The 20,388-nt window shown below is 47.7% G+C and overlaps 1 protein-coding gene and 1 pseudogene across 1 annotated transcript in view; one reads left to right on the forward strand and one right to left on the reverse strand.

Annotated features, from left to right (window-relative positions):
• The first annotated feature begins 1,802 nt into the window (after nt 1–1,802).
• C18H16orf96 (chromosome 18 C16orf96 homolog) overlaps nt 1,803–20,388 on the forward strand; it is a 48,683-nt gene continuing 30,097 nt past the window's right edge. The window contains 3 exon segments of the mRNA XM_055365179.2: nt 1,803–2,587; nt 2,589–2,865; nt 18,041–18,145. Coding sequence (XP_055221154.2) covers nt 2,448–2,587; nt 2,589–2,865; nt 18,041–18,145 — 522 coding nt within the window. The 5' untranslated portion in view covers nt 1,803–2,447.
• Nucleotides 9,155–9,846, reverse strand: LOC134757452 (activated RNA polymerase II transcriptional coactivator p15-like; annotated as a pseudogene).

A 20,388-nucleotide genomic window follows, 5' to 3' on the forward strand; every position in this document is an offset into this window, starting at 1 on the left:
GCTGGGAGTCGGGGCTCCTGGTGTTAAGCCGAGAGTGTCCCTGCAGACTTTCCCAGGAGCAAGCAGGCTGGGATTCTCTTGTCCCAGAACTGACCAAGCAGAGCCTGACCATACCTCATATCTCCACGCAGCCTCCTGGTCCTGTGGCAGCTGGCTCTTGGCCATGTCCTTATGATGTCAGAGCAGGGCTGAGACCCTGTTTGAGAGCACAGGGGTTGTGAAGAGCCCAGCTCAAGCGGGGAGCAGAGCAGGGTCTGGTGAGGGCACCGTCACTTGGGTGGGCAGGGAAATGCAGGGCCTAGAAAGGACAACGCCCTTTTTTTCTTTTTCTTTTTTTGAGACAGAGTCTTGCTCTGTCGCCCAGGCTGGAGTGCAGTGGTGCGGTCTCGGTTCACTGCAAGCTCCGCCTCCCAGATTCAAACGATTCTCCCGCCTCAGCCTCCCGAGTAGTTGGGACTACAGGCACCCGCCACCACGCCTGGCTAATTTTTTGTATATTTTTTGAAGTACAGATGGGGTTTCACAGTGTTAGCCAAGATGGTCTCGATCTTCTGACCTCATGATCTGCCCTCCTCGGCCTCCCAAAGTGCTGGAATTACAGGCGTGAGCCACCGCACCCAGCCTAACACCCTTCTTTGTTTGAGACGGAGTCTTGCTCTGTCACCAGGCTGGAGTGCAATGGCACAATCTTGGCTCACTGCAACCTCTGCCTCCCGGGTTCAAGTGATTCTCCTGCGTCAGCCTCCCGAGTAGCTGGGACTACAGGCACGCACCACCATGCCCAGCTAATTTTTGTTTCATCATATTGGCCAGGATGGTCTCCATCTCTTGACCTCATGATCTGCCCACCTCAGCCTCCCAAAGTGCTGGGATTACAGGTATGAGCCACCGCGCCCAGCCGACAATGCCCTTCTTACCACCTGGGCTCTCCTTCCCAGAAAATGGAACACTTGGCCAGGTGTGGTGGCTCACACCTGTAATCCCAGCGCTTTGGGAGGCCAAGGCAAGCAGATCACCTGAGGTCAGGAGTTTGAGATCAGCCTGGCCAACATGGTGAAACCCCATCTCTACTAAAAATATAAAAATTAGCTGGGCATGGTGGCAGGTGCCTATAATCCCAGCTACTCAGGAGGCTGAAGCAGGAGAATCGTTTGAACCCAGGAGGCGGAGGTTGCAGTGAGCAGAGATTGCGCCACTGCACACCTGCCTGGGTAACAGAGAAAGACTCTGTCACACACACTGCACACACACACACACACACACACACACGAGAAAATGGAACACTGTGGGGGGCCTTTGGATGCGTCCAGAAATGAATGTAGTTCTTCAGATTCTTTTTTTTTTTTGAGACGGAGTCTCGCTCTGTCGCCCAGGCTGGAGTGCAGTGGCACGATCTTGGCTCACTGAAACCTCCGTCTCCCGGATTTAAGCAATTCTCTACCTCAGCCTCCAGAGTAGCTGGGATTACAGGCACGTGCCACCACGCCTGGCTGATTTTTGTATTTTTAGTAGAGGCGGGGTTTCACCGTATTGGCCAGGCTGGTCTTGAATTCCTGACCTCGTGGTCCACCCGCCTTGGCCTCCCAAAGTGCTGGGATTACATATGTCAGCCACCGTGCCCGGCCTTTTCTCTTTTCTTTTTCTTTTCTTTTCTTTTCTTTTTTTTTTTTTTTTTGAGGCAAGGTCTCACTCTGTTGCCCAGGCTAAGTGCAGTGGCACAATCATAGCTCACTGCAGCCTCAAACTCCTGGCTTCAAGCAATCCTCCCACCCCATTCTCCTGAGTAGCTGGGACTACAGATGTGCACCAGCACATCCAGCTAACTACAAATTTTTTTTTGTAGACACAGGGTCTCACTATGTTGCCCAGGCTGCTCTCGAACTCCTGGCTTCAAGCAGTCCTCCCGCCTTTGCCTCCCCAAAGTGCTGGGGTTACAGGCCTGAACCCCACACTCACCCAGCCAGTACTTCAGATTCTTATCTCTTTGTAAAACCTGGTCTTCCTAACTCCAAGAAACCTGTCTTCTGCCCGGATTCGAGAGAATTCCAAGGAGGGAGCTGCCTCTCCATCCCTTCCATATGTGCTTCTAGGAAAAAGTTACCAGTCTCACATCACCAGAGGGCTTGAATGAAGAGGCTGCCATCAGCTATTCAAACATTCATCCAACATTAACTGAGCACCTACTCTGGGTGAGGCTTACCAGGGAGCACCTGCCCCACTCCAGACTTTGAATTGCGCCCGTTTCATCACATTATTTGGTGTCCTGGCAACCAGAGACTCTGATCTGAGCTCCAGCCAGAACAGAGGCCATTCCTCCCCGACTGCTGTGACTCACCACCACCCCAGGCCTCTGAGGACCAGTCCGTGTAGCTCTCGGAACCACTGAAAGCTACCCCTTGTCCTTGAGGACGCCTGGAACCCCAGCCCCACTGACCCACCCTGGCAGGATGAGCTTCTCACTCACGTTCACCGAGCTGGCCAACATCGCCGTCCCACAGCGCGGGGTGCTGAACTTCAAGGCCCTGCACCTCCTGCTGCATGGCATATTGGAGCACATCCACATGGCCGAGCTCAAGAAAGTCCTCTCGGGATGAGGACTTCCTGCAGACCTCGCAGGCGGTCATCATGCCCAGGGAAGGAGACGCCCAGCCCATCCTCAACCCCATGAAGAGGCTCAGCAATGTCTTCGACCACGTGGTGAGCCGCCTCGACAAGTTAGAGAACCAGCTGGCCCTGCTGCAGGACCTGCCCTCCACCGCCCAGCTGCTGGAAGCCAGCCAGGGCACTGCCCGGCCCGTCCAGGATCTGTGGCATCTGATCAAGCTCCGGAAGATGGTGGAGGGTCATGATGAAGTCATGGCCAAGGTACGCCCCCAGCCACCAGACACTTCTTTTCCTCCCTTCACCACTGGCTCTCTCCTGGGACGTCTTTTGTTTGTTTTTGAGACTCCATCTCGCTCTGTCACCCAGGCTGGAGTGCAGTGGCGTGATCTTGGCTCACTGCAACCTCCGCCTCCTGGGTTCAAGTGATTCTCCTGCCTCAGCCTAGTAGCTAGGATTTCAGGCACATGCCACCACACCCGGCTATTTTTGTATTTTTAGTAGAGATGGGGTTTCACTATGTTGGCCAGGCTGGTCTCAAACCCCTCATCTCAACTGATCCACCTGCCTCAGCTTCCCAAAGTGCTGGGATGACAAGCATGAGCCACCGCACCCAGCCCTCTCCTGGGACATCTTGTTGCTTACTCCCCTACAATGGGCCATCTCTTTACGCAGAGTGGGAAGAAGGGGGCTTTAGAGTCAGGCACAACCAAAACGCCAAGCTTGCAGCCTCCATCAAGTATTGCAAAGAAGCCAGACACAAAAGGCTACCCAGTGTATGATTCCATTTATACGAAATGTGCAGAATAGGTAAATCCATGGAGACAGAAAGCAGTGGTTGCCAGGGGCTTGGAGGAGGAGAGAATGGGGAGTAATTGCTTTGTGGATATAGGGTTTCCTTTTGGGGTGATGAAAATGTTTTGGAACTAGATGGAGGTGATAGTTATACAACCTCACTGATGTACTAAATGACACTGAATTGTTCACTTAAAAGTGGCTAATTGTACATTATGTGAATTTCACCGCAATTTTTTTTTGAGACAGGGTGTCACTCTGTCACCCAGGCTGGAATGCAGTGACTCAATCATGGCTCACTGTAGCCTCAACCTCCCAGACTCAAGCAATCCTCCCACCTCAACCTCCCAAGTAACTGGGACCACAGGTGTGCACCACTGCACCTGGCTAATTTTTGTATTGTTTGTAGAGATAGGGTCTCCTTATGTTGCCCAGGCTGGACTCAAACTCCTAGGCTCAAGTGATTCTCCTGCTTGGGCCTCCCAAAGTGCTGGGATTACAAGCGTGAGCTACTGTGCTCGGCCTTACCCCAATTTCTAAAAAATGCCTGGAGGAGCTACCATGGGAGAAGTACCAGAGTAGTCACGGTGAACTAGAGTAGGCACGCCCGGCCTAGCAGGGGAGATAGACAGACACAAGTGAGTGAGAACCTCCAAGAACCAGCCCTGTGAGGAGCAGCAAAGAGGCATTCCTTCTGCCTTACAGGTGAGGAAACTGACGCTCAGAGGAGCTCAGTGATTGGCTGAAGGCTCAGCAGCTGGTGGGCAAGGGAGCTGCGCGCTGAGGCGTGGCCTCTGACCCTGGCTTACCTTTGACTGCTGACCCCTGCTAACCCTGACCAGCACGTGGACAGTGTTCAATTACTGGCAGCCCAAGAAGAAATAAGAAAGGGAAAATAAGCCGAGCACAGTGGCTCACACCTATAATCCCAACACTGGGAGGCCAAGGCGGGATGATCACTTGAGCCCAGGAGTTCAAGACCAGCCTTGGCAGCGTAGTGAGACCTCATCTCTACCAAAAAATGAATAAATTAGCCGGGTGTGGTGGCATCCACCTGTAGTCTTACCTCAGGAGGCTGAGGTGGGAGAATCACTTAACCCCAGGAGTTGGAAGCTGCAGTGAGTTGTAGTCACTCTCCTGAACTCCAGCCTGGGGGACAGAGCAAGCCCCTATGTCTAAAAATAGTAATAATAATTTGGCCAAGCACAGTGGCTCACACCTGTAATCCCAGCATTTCGGGAGGCCAAGGTGGGTGGATCACCTGAGGTGAGGAGTTCGAGACAATCCTGGCCAACATGGTGAAACCCCGTCTCTACTAAAAATACAAAAATTAGCTGGGCATGCTTGCGTGCGCCTGTAGTCCCAGCTACTCGGGAGGCTGAGGCAGGAGAATCGCTTGAACCCAGGAGGCGGAACTTGCAGTGAGCCGAGGTCGCACCACTGCACTCCAGCCTGGTGACAGAGCGAGACTCTGTCTCAAAAAAAAAAAAAAAAAATTAGCCAGGTGGGTAGCAGGCACCTGTAATCCCAGCTACTCGGGAGGCTGAGGCAGGAGAATCGCTTGAGCCTGGAAGGCAGGTGTTACAGTGAGTTGAGATCGCACCACTGCCCTTCAGCCTGGGTGACAGAGAGAGTCTTGTCTCCAAAAAGGAGACCATCCAGCGATGACTGCCTTCCTATCCCTGGAGGCAGCATGTCCTAGTCCTCTCTGAGCCAGAACTGTGCCCATTGGTGTGTCCAGCTGGATCTCCCCGGGAGTCCGGGCCATTTTCAGAGTGTTCCCAAGTTACCACTCTTCTCTTTCAAATTGAGGGGAAACTGGTTGGGTGTGGTGGCTCACACCTGTAATCCCAGCACTTTGGGAGGCCGAGGTAGGTGGGTCACTTGAGGTCAGGAGTTCGTGACCAGCCTGGCCAACATCATGAAAACCCATCTCTACTAAAAATAAAAATAAAAAAAATTAGCCAGGCATGGTGGTGCATGCCTGGAATCCCAGCTACTCAGGAGGCTGAGGCACGAGAATCGCTTGAACCCCGGAGGTGGAGGTTCTAGTGAGCGGAGATTGCGCCACTGCACTCCAGCCTGGGCAACAGCAAGACTCCATCTCAAAAAAAAAAATTAAAAATAAATAAATAAATTGAGGGGAAATTGACCTAACATAAAATCAACCATTTAAAAGTGGACATTAAACACTGAATTAATGAAAATTCGGTGGCACATGATATATTGACATGGTTGTGCAGCCAGCCACCTCTATCTAGTTCTAAGCCATTTCCATCACCCTGAAAGGAAAAAACCCTATTTCCCCGTTACTTCTCCTCCCTGCAACCCCTGGCAACCACTAATCTGCTTTCTGTCTTACAGATTTGCCTATTCTGGACATTTCATCTAAAGGCATAATCTGTGTATTTCATAGAGACAGAAAGTAGATTAGTGGTTTCCAGAGGCTCAGGAAGGGGGGAACAGAGAGAGACTGTAACAGGGACGAGATTTCCTTTTAGGAGAATGAAGTGTCTTGGAAGTAGATAGTGGTGTACATACCAAATGCCATCAAATTGCACACTTCATTTTTATTTTCTTTTTATTTTTTTGAGACAGAGTCTCACTCTGTCATCCAGGCTGGAGTGGAGTGGTGCAATCTCTGCTCACTGCAACCTCTGCCTCCAAGGTTCAAGTGGCTCTCGTGCTTCAGCCTCCTGAGTAGCTGGAAATACAGGTGCGCGCCACCATGCCTGGCTAATTTTTCTTTGCATTTTTATATTTACATATATATATATATACATATATATATATATATACACACACACACACACATATATATGTATACATATATAATATATATACACACACACACACATATATATGTGTATATATATATGTATACATACGTATGTATACATATATATGTATATATATGTATACATACGTATGTATACATATATATGTATACATACATATGTATACATATATATGTATATATATGTATATATATATGTTTGTTTTTGAGATGGAGTCTCGCTCTGTCATCCAGGCTGGAGTGGAGTGGTGCAATCTCTGCTCACTGCAACCTCTGCCTCCAAGGTTCAAGTGGCTCTCGTGCTTCAGCCTCCTGAGTAGCTGGAAATACAGGTGCGCGCCACCATGCCTGGCTAATTTTTCTTTGCATTTTTATATTTACATATATATATATATATACACACACACACACACACATATATATGTATACATATATAATATATATACACACACACACATATATATGTGTATATATATGTATACATACGTATGTATACATATATATGTATATATATGTATACATACGTATGTATACATATATATGTATACATACGTATGTATATATATATATGTATACATACGTATGTATACATACGTATGTATACATACGTATGTATACATATATGTATATATATGTATATATATATGTTTGTTTTTGAGACGGAGTCTCGCTCTGTTGCCCAGGCTGGAGTGCAGTGGTGTGGTCTCAGCTCACTGCAACCTCTGCCTCCCAGGTTCAAGCAGTTCTTCTGCCTCAGCCTCCCAAGTAGCTGGGACTGTAGGTGCCCGCCACCACACCCAGCTAATTTTTGTATTTTTAGTAGAGACGCGGTTTCACCATGTTGGCCAGGATGATCTTGATCTCCTGACCTCGTGATCCGCCCGCCTTGGCCTCCCAAAGTGCTGAGATTACAGGCATGAGCCACTATGCCCGGCCAATACTAAAATATTTTTATACTTTAATATTATGTGTATTTTACCACCAAAAAAAGCAGAGATTGGCAGGATAGATGAAAAACAAACAAAAAAAACATGACCTAACTACTATATGCTGTTTGCAAGAGACACATTTAAGATTCAAAGACACAAATAGGGCCAGGCACGGTGGCATGCACCTGTAATCTCAGCTCTTTGGGAGGCTGAGGCAAGAGGATCACTTGAGCCCAGGAGTTGGTGATTGCAGTGAGTTCTGATCGCCCCACTGCACTCCAGCCTGAGTGACAGAGTGAGATCCTGTCTCTATGAAAAAAAGACAAGACACAAATACGTTAAAAGTAAAATGATATAAAAAGATATTCCAGCGGGGCACAGTGGCTCACCCTTATAATCCCAACACTTTGGGAGGCTGAGGTGGGTGGATCACCTGAGGTCAGGAATTCAAGACCAGCCTGACCAACATGGAGAAACCCGTCTCTACTAAAAATACAAAATTAGTCGGGTGTGGTGGCACATGCCTGTAATCCCAGCTACTCGGGAGGCTGAGAACGGCTTGAACCTGGGAGGCGGAGGTTGTGTTGAGCCGAGATTGCGCCATTGCACTCCAGCCTGGGCAACAAGAGCTGAAACTCCGTCAAAAAAAAAAAAAAAATTAGCCTGGCGTGGTGGCGGAAGCCTGTAATCCCAGCTACTGGGGAGGCTGAGGCAGGAGAGTCACTTGAACCCGTGAGGCAAAATTTGCAGTGAGCCGAGATCGCGCCACCACACTCCAGCCTGGGTGACAAAAGCGAAACTCCATCTCAAAAAAATTAAAAAATAACAAAAGATATTCCTTGCAAGCAGTGACCAGAGGAGAGTGGGATCTTCTCAGACAAGATAGACTTTAAGACAAAAATTGTTACTAGAGACAGGGCTGCCTGGGGTGGCCGAGGGCAAGTTATGAGGGCCTTGCAGGCAGGATGGGCGGATACCAGGATCCAAGGTGCCGGCACTCCAGAGGCAGCTTGCCCCCTGGCCTGCCTTGATGGATGAAGGCTTCTAAAAAGCAGCTCAACAGGGCAACCCACCCAGCTCACAAAAGGGGCTCGTGGACAGGTTCAGACCTAGTTATACAGCCTTCAGGACTGTTTGCGCAGCTAAGGAATGTCCCCATCATTAGAGAATCTTGCCTTGTCCCAGCCTGATTGAAGTTGTCCGAGGTTCCCACAATGACCCATTGAACGGGGTTGCCATGGCAGCTGGTTCTAGAATGGTGCAAACTGCACAGCTAACTGTCTGCACCCACCAACTAGTGAGGCTGCCGGGGGGTCGCCTGGCAAACAAACGTGTTTTACAATGTTCCTTTCGCGAGTCCCCGTCTGCCTCCTTCAGGCCTTGGTTTTTCTCCCCTGTAATGATAACCTCTTGCAGCTGGCCTCACAGGCGAAAACGAGGGATGATGTCAGCTGTTTGTTGTTGAAACTGTTTCGTCTAACCCTGTTTCCGTAACATTGTGGGTCCAAGGCTTAGGGTATTTTTTTAAATTGTAGAAAACCTTTAACTTATTGGTCTTTTTGAGGGAATGAGATGCATTGCCACTGCATTACAACTAAGCCATTAATCCTGTAGCTGCGTCAACATTAACCGGTTCACTTTCATGATGCCAATGGGGAATCAGTTCTTTCTACAGATGTTCAAGAGAAAAGATTGCCAGGTGTGGTGGCTCATGCCTGTAATCCCAGCCCTTTGAGAGGCTGAGGTGGGAGGATCGCTTGAGCCCAGGAGTTCACGACCAGCCTGAGCAACATGGCGAGACTCCCTTTCTACCAAAAAATTTTGAAATTGGCTGGGCATGGTGGTGCACCTGTAGTCCCAGGTACTCAGGAGGCTGAGGCAGGATTGCTTGAGCCTGGGAGGTCGAGGCTGCAGTGAGCTATTATTAATATTACAGCCTGGACAATGGAGCAAGACTGTCTCAAAAAAAAAGAGAAAAGCCTTTTGAGAAGTGTGCAAGTTCTTTTATATATTTACAAAACCTTTATTCACTCTTTTTTTGTCTTTATTTTTTAAGATTGTATTACTTGATTTTATTTTACACTAGGTGGTGGGCATACAAAGCAATCCTTAATAAAGTTGACAATTAGCTTCACTCAACATTTTTAATAATGCACATTTAAAAAAAGTATTCATCTTACAAATTCTTCTGCAATCCAAACATACAATAGCTTGGAGAACATTTAGAAAACAAAAGCCAATGTAAAAAGACAGATTAAAACAACTAGAACAGTACAGGTTTTATTTATATGGCTCGAATTTTACAGGTTTCTTACTGTATCATCAATGTCAGAAATCTGTTCCGTCAGCTGGCTCCATTGTTCTGGATTTAAAGAAATACCTTTTCTTCCTGGTTTCATTTCACCTTCAGGATCCATCCAATATTCTCCAGTATCAATTAGCACTTTGCCTTTAAAATCTTGAACACCAACGTACCTCATTTTCCCAGTCTGAAACATGTTACCATCTCTGCTGCTGCTCCTCTGTGGGAAGATGACAGAACTCTCCAAGTTTCGCCTGTCTTTTGCTTCTTTACAGGTTTTTCTGGAGCAACTTGCTTTTTCCTCTTTAACTTTTTGTCAACCTCACTGTCAGAATCACTGCCAGAAGAGTTTGAAGAAACAAGTTCCTTTGCTTTAGGCATCGCTTCACTCGGCTCTAGCAGTGGAACACCCTCTTGCTCGTTCGCTCACGACTGACTCGTTTGTTTTTATTTTTAAGGCAGGGTCTCACTCTGTCGCCCAGGCTGGGGTGCAGTGGCTCGATCTCAGCTCACTGCAGCCTCAACCTTCCGGGCTCAACACTGGAGGCAATCCTCCCACCTCAACCTCCTGAGTAGGTAGGACTACAGGCCTGTGCCACCACACTGGCTAATTTTTATTTTTTGTAGAGACAGGGTGTTGCCATGTTCCCCAGGCTGGTCTCGAACTCTTGGGCTCAAGTAATCCTCCCACTTCAGCCCAAAGTGCTGGGATTACAGGCTTGAGCCACTGCGCCCACCCTCTGTTAACCTTTTTTTTTTTTTTTTTTTTTTTTTTTTGAGACGGAGTCTCGCTCTGTTGCCCAGGCTGGAGGGCAGCAGCATGATCTTGGCTTACTGCAGCCTCTGCCTCCTGGGTTCAAGAGATTCTCCTGCTTCAGCTTCTTGAGTAACTGGGATTACAAGCGTGCACCACCATGCCCAGCTAATTTTCGTATTTTTAGTAGAGACGGGGTTTCACCATGTTGGCCAGGCTGGTCTTGAACTCCCGAGCTCAGGTGATCCACCCGCCTGGGCCTCCCAATGTGCTGGGATTACAGGCATGAGCCACTGTGCCCGGCCTCTGATGACTTTTAAATCATAACATTTGTCTTAAGACTAGTGGTAACTGCCAGGTGTGGTGGCTCCCACCTGTAATCCCAGCACTTTCGGAGGCCAAAGCGGGCGGATCACCTGAGCTCAGGAGTTCAAGACCAGCCTGGCCAACATGGTGAAACCCCGTCTCTACTAACAATACAAAAATTAGCCACTAGTCGGGAGGCTGAGACAAGAGAATTGCTTGAACCTGGGAGGCAGAGGTTGCAGTGAGCCGAGATTGTGCCACTGCACTCCAGCCTGGGAGACAAAATGAAACTCCATCTTAAAAAAAAGAAGAAGAAAAGATTAGTGGTAACTGGTTTTGCTTTGTTTTTAGCCTTAAAGTGTTTTTGGCTGGCTTTGTGAAGTCCATTCCTGGACTTCTGCCCTCCTAATTTGTTCTTGGCCATTGTCAGAATTGGTTGGATATGTGCACGCAGCTTCTGCAGCTCAGGTGATGCCATCTGCATGCACTGGGTCCAGGAAGTCCCCGGGAGAGGGATCCAGTGTAAGGGGATGCTAACAACCTATTGTTGCTTTCTTTATTTCTAAACACCCTCCCCATTTTACTCCCCCCAGAAACTACAAAGCTCCTGCTGTATATTGCACAGGTTAAAATGATGTCACATTTAAATTGGATTTTTAAGGATAGGTGTGGTGGTTTACGCCTATGATCCCAGCACTTTGGGAGGCTGAGGCAGAAGGATCACCTGAGCTCAGGAGTTCCAGGCCAGCCTGGCCAATGTGGCAAAACCTTGTCTTTACTAAAAATACAAAAATTAGCTGGGCATGGTGGTGCGTGCCTGTAGTCCCAGCCATTCGAGAGGCTGAGGCACGAGAATCGCTTGAACCCGAGAGGTGGAGATTTCAGTGAACCGAGATCGCACCGCTGCACTGCAGCCGGAGCGACAGAGCAAAACTCCATCTCAAAAAAAATAAATAAAATACAAATAAAAATTGGGTTTTAACTATTTCGTAACATTGCTTGAAGGTGTGGAAGACACTTTAGGGTGTTAGAGGACCAAGGTTGCCATGATTGCAGTAATGGTAACGAACACTCAGATGTCGTTGGTGTCACCTTCACAGTGTCGTGAAGTGCTCTTGCATTCCTCGTTTCCATGGAGGGAAATGTTAGCATTCCTGTTTTCCAAAGTCCCACATGTGACCGTGTGGACAAGTCTAGCTGCTTGTCTGAGGGGGTGTTTGCTTTAGCCCCTTTTTCAGGCCTCTTAAGGCCTTTGTAAGTACTGGGCCTTAGCTGAACCCCAGCATCCTTAAAGCCCTCTTGAGAGAGAGAGAGAGCAGGTTTGGACAAGCCCTACCTCGAGGACTATGGCATGGGTCAGCTTCTGGAAGGGCAACTGTCGGGGACGCACTTTCCCTTGAACTCAGCACCATCCAAGCCCTGAATGTGGCCCAGTCACCCTGGGCAGAAAAAAGACCTCAGCCACTTTCCCCACAGCTCTCTCTCCTGCCCCTTCTTCCCCAGGACAGGAGTCCAGAGCATGTCCCCTACATGTGAGACAGCAGGTGGGTCTTGGGTGAGAAACCTCTCACTGCATATCACACAGAGGCGGAGGTTGTAGTAAGCTGAGATGGCGCCACTGCAATCTCCACGCGAGATGCAGGGAGTCTGGCTCTGGCGCCCAGGCTGGAGTGCAGTGGCACGGTCTCAGCTCACTGCAACCTCCACCTCCTGGGTTCAAGTGATTCTTGTGCCTCAGCCTCCCGAGTACCTGGGATTACAGGTGCCTACCACCACACCCGGCTAATTTTTGTATTTTTCGTAGAGACGGGGTTTTACCATGTTGGCCAGGCTGATCTCGAACTCCTGACCTCAGGTGATCCGCCCACTTTGTCCTCCCGAGGTGCTGGGATTACAGGCGTCAGCCACCGCACCCAGCCTTGTTTCTACCTTTTGACTGTTATGAATATGCTGCTATAAGCATTCATGTACAAACTTCTGTTTTGTTTTTAGGGACAAGGTCTTGCTCTGTTGCCCTGGCTGGAGTTCAGTGGTGCCACCATAGCTCACTGCAGCCTCAAACTCCTGGTCTCAAGTGATCCTCCCATCTCTGCCTCCCAAGTTTCTGGGACTACAGGCGCTTGCCACCATGCCTGGCTAATTTTTAAGTTTTATGTAGAGATGTGGTCTTGCTGTCTTGCCCACGCTGGTCTTGAACTCCTGGCCTCAAGCACTCTTCCACCTTGGCCTCCAAAAGCAGTAGGATCACAGACGTGAGCTACCACGCCTGGCCCATGTGTGCAAGTTTTTATATGGACTTATGTTTTCATTTCTTTTGGGAATATACCTAGGATTAGAATCAGAGATCATCTGGTATCTCTGTATAATCTTGTGAGGAACTGCCACACTGACTTCTAAAATGGCTGCACAATTTACATTCCCACCAGCGGTGTATGAGAATTACGATTTCTCCTTATGGTTAACAGCACTTAGTATCTGACTTTCGATTCTGACCATCCTACAGAGTTTGAAGTGGTATCTCATTGTAGTTTTGATTTTCATTTCCCTGATGACGAATGATGTTGAGCATCTTTTCTTTTTATGTGCTTATTGGCCATTTACGCATCATCTTTGGAGAAATGTCTATTCAGATCTTTGCCCGTTTTTAATTGGGTTATTTGTATCATTGAGTTGTAAGAGTTCTGTATATATTCTGCATATACTGGTTCAGCTATATGATTTGCAAAATGAGGTTTTCTCCCATTTTGTGGGTTGTATTTTCATTTTCTTGCTGGTGTCTTTTGAAGCACAAAAGGTACTTTTTATTATGACTTTAATCTCTTCACTTGTTTTAGGTTTATTCGGATTGTCTATTTCTGCTTGAGTCAGTTTTAATGACTTTCTAGGAATTTGTCCATTTCACCTAAATTATATAATTTGTCCACAGGCAATTATTCATAGTATTTCTTTATAATCCTTTTTATTTCTGTAGAGTTGATAGAATGCCCTCTCTTTCACTTCTGATTCTAATAATTTGAGTCTGATTCTTGGCCAATCTAGCTAAAAGTTTGTCAATTTTGTTGACCTTTTCAATTAACCAGTGTTTAGTTTCATTGATTTTTCTCTATTTTTTTATCCTCTATTTCATTAATTTCACCATATTCTTTGTTATTTTCTTATTTCTATTTGTTTTAGGTTCAGTTTGCTTTTCTTTGTTCCAGTGTCTTAAGGTGGAAGGTTAAGTTATTGATTCAAGATCTTTCTTTGTTAATATAGTCACTTACAACAATAAGTGTTATAAGTGTCTAATCACCACTTTAGCTGCATCCCGTAAGTTCTGGTGTGTTGTGCTTTCATTTTAACTCATTTCAAATTAGTTTCTAATTTCTATTTCTATTGTGATTTCTTCTTTGACATATTTCTTTTCTTTTCTTTTCTTTTTTTTTTTTTTTGAGATGGAGTCTCGCTCTCTCACCCAGGCTGGAGTGCAATGGCGCAATCTTGGCTCACTGCAAGCTCAGCCTACCGGGTTCACGCCATTCTCCTGCCTCAGCCTCCCAAGTAGCTGGGACTACAGGTGCCCGCCACCACGCCCGGCTAATTTTTTTTTGTATGTTTAGTAGAGACAGGGTTTCACCGTGTCAGCCAGGATGGTTTTGATCTCTTGACCTCATCATCCGCCCGCCTCGGCCTCCCAAAGTGCTGGGATTACAGGTGTGAGCCACCGCGCCCGGCCTTCTTTGACATATTCCTTTTGTGATTCCTTCTTTGACATATTTGTTATTTAGTAGAATGTTTTTTAAATTTTTACATGTTTGTGAATTTTCAACAGTTTCTTCTGTTGCCTTTTTTTTTTTTTTTTTTTTTGAGATGAAGTCTTCCTCTGTCACCAGGATGGAGTGCAATGGCATGACCTTGGCTCACTACAACCTCTGCTCCTGGGTTCAAGCAGTTCTCCTGCCTCAACCTCCCGGGTAGCTGGGACTACAGGCACGCACCACCACGCCCAGCTAATTTTTGTATTTTTAGTAGAGATGGGGTTTCACCATGTTGGCCAGGATGGTCTCGATCTCCTGACTTCATGATCTGCCTGCTGTAGCCTCTCAAAGTGCTGGGATTACAGGTGTGAGCCACCACGTCCGGCCTGTTTTTGTTTTTTGTTTGTTTGTTTTTTTGTTTTAAGCCCTGTCTATGGGAGCCATTGGCAATCCAAGAACTTTTTTATTTTATGTTTGAATTATAGAGACAGGATCTCACTATGTTGCCCAGGCTGGTCTGGAACTCCTGAGCTCAAATGATACTCCTGCCTCAAGCTCCCAAAGTGCTGAATTACAGGCATGAGCCACCATACCTGGCCTCTTCTGTTGCTTTCTAATTTAATTCCATTGTGGTCAGAGTATGTATTTTGCATAATTTCAGTCCTTTTGAAATTTGTTAAGGCTTGTTTTATGGTTTTACCATATGGTCTATCCTGGAGAGTGTTCTATGTGCATTTGAGAATAATATGTATTCTACCATTGTCAAGTGGGGTATTCCGTGGATATCTGTTATGTCTAGTTGGTTTATACTATTGTTCAAATCTTCTCTTTTCTTGCTGGTCTTTTGTTTTGTTAATTTTATTTATTTTATAGTGACAGGGTCTCCCTTGGTTGCCCAGGCTGGTCTGGAACCCCTGGGCTCAAGCCATCCTTCCACTGCAGCCACCCAAAATGCTGGGATTACAGGTGTAAGCCACTGAACCCAGCCTCTTGCTCTTCTTTTTTTCTTTTTCTTTTCTTTTTAATTTTTTTTTTTTTTTTTTTTTTTTTTTTTTGAGACAGGGTCTCACTCTGTCACCCAAGCTGGAGGGCAGTAGTGCAATCACAGCTCACTTCAGCCTCAACCTCCTGGGCTAGGGTGATCCTCCCATCTCATCCTCCCAGGGACCTGGGACTACAGGCATGCACCACCACGCCTGTCTAATTTTGGTATTTTTTTGTAGAGATGGGAGACCGCTATGTTGCCCAGGCTGGTTTCGAACTCCTGGGCTCAAGTGATCCACCTGCTTCAGCCCCCCAAAATGCTGGGATTACAGATGTGAGCCACTGCACCCAGGATACTGTTCTTTTTATCTCCGGTTTTGTTTCTTCGAGATGGAGTCTTACTCTGTCACACAGGCTGGAGAGCAGTGGCATGATCTTGGCTTGCTGCAACCTCTGCCTCCGGGGTTCAAGTGATCCTCCCACTTCTGCCTCCCAAGTAGCTGGGATTACAGGCAAACACTACCACGCCTGGCTAATTTTTATATTTTTGGTAGAGATGGGGTTTCACCATGTTGGCCAGGCTGGTCTCAAACTCCTGAACTTCAGATCTGCTGGCCTTAGCCTCCCAAAGTGCTGGGATTACAGGTGTGAGCCACCGTGCTGGACCTTCCTTATCTTAGTTATTCTATTCATTACTGAAAATAGGAAATTGAAGTCTCGAACTATTCTTGTGAATTAACTATTTCTCCTTTTGTAACTGAGTACCCCCATTTTTCTAAGAGATAGTTTATTTTTAAAATTATTTTCTCTTCCTTTCTCCTTCCCCACTGCTCCCCACTTCCTACTTAGCCCTTTAGAAATGCAAAGAGAGGCCTGGTGAGTTGGCTCATGCCTGTAATCCCAGCACTCTGGGAGGCCGAGGTGGGTGGATCACTTGAGGTCAGGAGTTTGAGATCAGCCTGGCCAACATGGTGAAACCCCATTAGCGGGGCGTGGTGGCGTGCCCCTGTAGTCCCAGCTACTTGGGAGGCTGAGGTGGGAGAATCACTTGAACCCGGGAGGTGAAGGTTGCCTAGGTGACAGAGTGAGACTCTGTCTCAAAAAAAAAAAAAAGAAGGCAAAGATAGTCTTTGACCCCTCCTTCACCAGTCACTCCCTACAGGGCAAGTTCATGTAACTCCTGGAGAGTTAAGAAACAGATTTAGAGACCAAAGCACACCCCTTATAGGACTTTCACCTGGGAACTTCCACTCTCCAGGGATTGCCTGAGAGTTCAGTCTCACCAGGAGGACATGTTGAAAGCGTGCCCATGGCCACTTTTACAACTTACTTCTTCCCAGGAAGGTGCCAACTCAGCTTCCCAGTAGATAAGACATCACGCTCAAAAGGAGACCCCTGCCCTTGCTGGCTATATCCCCTATGTCTTAAAAGTGCCCACTTTTTCTCCAGAAGTGAAGCGGCACGTTTAAAGCCAGGGCGCTTTGTGCCCCTTCGCCAAGCTAGCTTCAGAATAAATTCACTTTCTTTTTGGTACCAGACCTTGCTTATGGTAACTGAACCCTGCAATGCAGCGAGCAACCAACGTGCTTTTCAGTTACACTTTCAGTTCTGTCAGTGTTTCCTTCATGTATTTTATAAAGGGCTCTGTTAAGTGCATGTATGTTTATAATTATTATATCTTCCAGATAGTTTGGCCCTCTGAGTGGAAAAAAACTCAGTTTCTTTCACACTGCTCTCACAACACGCTTTTTTTTTTTTTAGATAGAGACTCACTTCGTTGTCCAGTCTGGAGTGCAGTGGTGCGATCTCGGCTCACTGCAGCCTCTGCCTCCCAGGTTCAAGTGATTCTCCTGCCCCATCCTCCCAAGTAGCTGGGATTACAGGCACGCAACATCAGGCCCTGCTAAGTTTTTTTGTATTTTTAGTACAAACAGGGTTTCACCGTGTTGGCCAGACTGATCTCGAACTCCTGGCCTCATGTTCTGCCTGACTTGGTCTCCCAAAGTGCTGGGATTATAGGCATGAGCCACCGCGCCAAGCTCACAACACACTTCTGACACCAGATGTGTGAGGATTTCTCCCTACAGCAAGCAATCATTTCTGCAGGCAGGCTGCTTCCCCTTTTGCCCTCCAGAGCCAGGCTCCACAGGAGCCTGAGAGATCCTTTAAAATGTAAATACAGGCCGGGTGCTGTGGCACTTTGGGAGGCTGACGCGGGCAGATTGCTTGAGCTCAGGAATTCGAGACCAGCCTGAGCAACTTGGTGAAACCCCATCTCTACCAAACAAAAACAAAAACAAAAACAAAAAAATTAGCTGGGCGTGGTGATGCACACCTGAGGTCTCAGCTACTTGGGAGGCTGAGGCAGGAGAATCACTTGAGCCCAGGAGGTGGAGGTTGCAGTGAGCTGAGATCGCGCCACTGCACTCCAGCCTGGGCCACAGAGTGAGACTCCATCTTAGAAACAAAAAGTAAATGCAACCCTGTCTCTCCTGCTCCTGATCCTCCAGTGGCTCCTACCCAGGGATGGGCTGTGCTTCCTCCCTGGCTGACATCTATCATACAAGAAAGGGCGTGAGATGCTTCATGACGAGTAACTCCTGGTTTCTGGATATATTCAAATACAGAGTTGCCTCCTTCTCATCCAGGCCACTTGGAGATTAGAGCACTGTTGACTTTAGTAGCATCTCCTGGTCCCCTTGTAGGTTCCAGTCTAGGCCTTGGGAGAGCCAAGAGGACCTCTTGAACAACGGCTATCATCAGAAAGCTTCTGCACTTCACTTACCTTCTCCCCCAGCCATACCCGGCTTCACATTTTCTCCTCCTCTTTTGCAGTCAATGCAGACCCTGCAGGACTTGCTCACTGATCTTCATGCATTCCAGGTCACCATCACAGCCCTCAGGAAAGAAGTGGACATGCTGAAGAACATGCTTGACAAGGTAGGCCCTCCCACAGCATCCTCCATGCCAGCTGCGTTGCTCAGGCCTCTGGGGATTGGAGCAATGAGGAAAATCTAGGAAGCTTACTGTTAGGCCAAGAGTGCAGCTGTGAGGGTGTGCTCATGCGGACCCTCCAATTGGCCAGTGCCACTGACTTCTCTGTGACCCCTCCATGCTTTCTTTTTTTTTTTTTTTTAAGACAGAGTCTCACTCTGTTGCCTAGGCTGGAGTGCAATGGCATGATCTTGGCTCACGGCAACCTCTGCCTCCCGGGTTCAGGTGATTCTCCTGCCTGAGCTTCCCGAGTAGCTGGGATTACAGGCACGCACCACCACATCTGGCTAATTTTTGTATTTTTAGTAGAGACGGGTTCATCATGTTGGCCAGGCTGGTCTCGAACTTCTGACCTCGTGATCCACCCACCTCAGCCTCCCAAAGTGCTGGGATTACAGGTGTGAGCCACCATACCTGGCCGACCCCTCCATGCTTTCTACCCCAGTGTGTTAAAACGTTAGTTGTAAGTGACAGAAATCACGTTCATCCTGGATTAGGCAAAATAAGGGATTTATTGTCTCATTTACTAAAAGGTCCAGGGACGGCCAGATCTAGGTACTCATGCAATACTGATATTTCTTTTTTTTTTTTTTTTTTGAGATGGAGTCTCGCTCTGTTGCCCAGGCTGGAGTGCAGTGGCGCGATCTTGGCTCACTGCAAGCTCTGTCTCCCGGGTTCACACCATTCTGCTGCCTCAGCCTCCCGAGTAGCTGGGACTACAGGCGCCTGCCCCCACGCCCGGCTAATTTTTTTTTGTATTTTTAGTAGAGATGGGGTTTCACCATGTTAGCCAAGATGGTCTCAATCTACTGACCTCTTGATCCGCCCGCCTCAGCCTCCTAAAGTGCCAGGATTACAGGCGTGAGCCACCACATCCGGCAATACTGACGTTTCTCGGTGAAACTTTCCTCCCAGTTGGCTTCATTCTCAGGCAGGTGCTCCTCAAGTCTTGGCAACACCAGACTTATATTCCACCAACCTAGCAAAAAGAAAACCTCTTCCCCTTCTAGAAAGCTCTGTCCACATGGGAAGTGGAATAATCATAATAGTGCAGGCATACATACAAGCTCCTTCTGTACTTCTGTAGCCAAAAACCATCAGCCAAGTATTTTCTAACACCCTACCATGCATGGAAGGACATGGAGTCCCTGAGACATGAGGCAGCTGTCCCCGTCACAACTGATGAGTCACAGCTGGGGTCTGAAGCCAGCTCTCCACACCCCCAGGTTTAACAACTTCCCCCAAATAGTGTAATTTTCTGTATCATCCCGGCTTCACAGATCAGGGCCTGTATTTGATCATCATGGCAACTGTGGGAGCTTCAGGCATGGGCTGGATGGCTCCCATCTAAGCAGAAAGAACGCTGTTAAAAGCTGCATCATGAGCTACTCAAAAGGGCCCCTTAGACAAAGCTGTTGGAGAAACCATGCCTTCTCGGCGGGGCCTGGTGTCTCACGCCTGTAATCCCAGCACTTTGGGAAGCCAAGGCAGGTGGATCACCTGAGGTCAGGAGTTCGAGACCAGCCTGGCCAACATGGTAAAACCCCCGTCTCCACTAAAAATACAAAAATTAGCTGGGTGTGGTTGCAGGCACCTGTAACCCCAGCTACTCAGGAGGCTGAGGCATGAGAATCACTTGAACCCAGGAGGTGGAGATTGTAGTGAGCCAAGATTGCGCCACTGCACTCCAGCCTGGGTGACAGAGCAAGACTCTGTCTCAAAAAAAAAAAAAAAAAAAGGTGGGGTCGGTGGGGCGGCGTGGTGGTTCACGCCTGTAATCTCAGCATTTTGGGAGGCTGAGGTGGGCAGATCACAAGGTCAGGAGATCGAGACCATCCTTGCTAACACGGTGAAACCCCGTCTCTACTAAAAATACAAAAAATTAGCTGGATGTGGTGGCAGGTACCTGTAGTCCCAGTTACTCAGGAGGCTGAGGCAGGAGAATGGTGTGAACCTGGGAGGTGGAGCTTGCAGTGAGCCGAGATCACGCCACTGCACTCCAGCCTGGGCTATAGAGTGAGACTGTCTCAAAAAAAAAAAAAGAAAAAAGAAAAGAAAAACAATGCCTTATTGGCCTGTCTCTTGGAGGTGTTTTTTTTTGTTGTTGTTTTGTTGTGTATTCTTTTTGAGATGGAGTCGCTCACTGTCACCCAGGCTGGAGTGCAGTGGCACGATCTCAGCTCACTGCA

Source organism: Gorilla gorilla, chromosome 18 (genome assembly GCF_029281585.2).
Source record: "Gorilla gorilla gorilla isolate KB3781 chromosome 18, NHGRI_mGorGor1-v2.1_pri, whole genome shotgun sequence".
Classification (NCBI taxonomy): domain Eukaryota; kingdom Metazoa; phylum Chordata; class Mammalia; order Primates; family Hominidae; genus Gorilla; species Gorilla gorilla.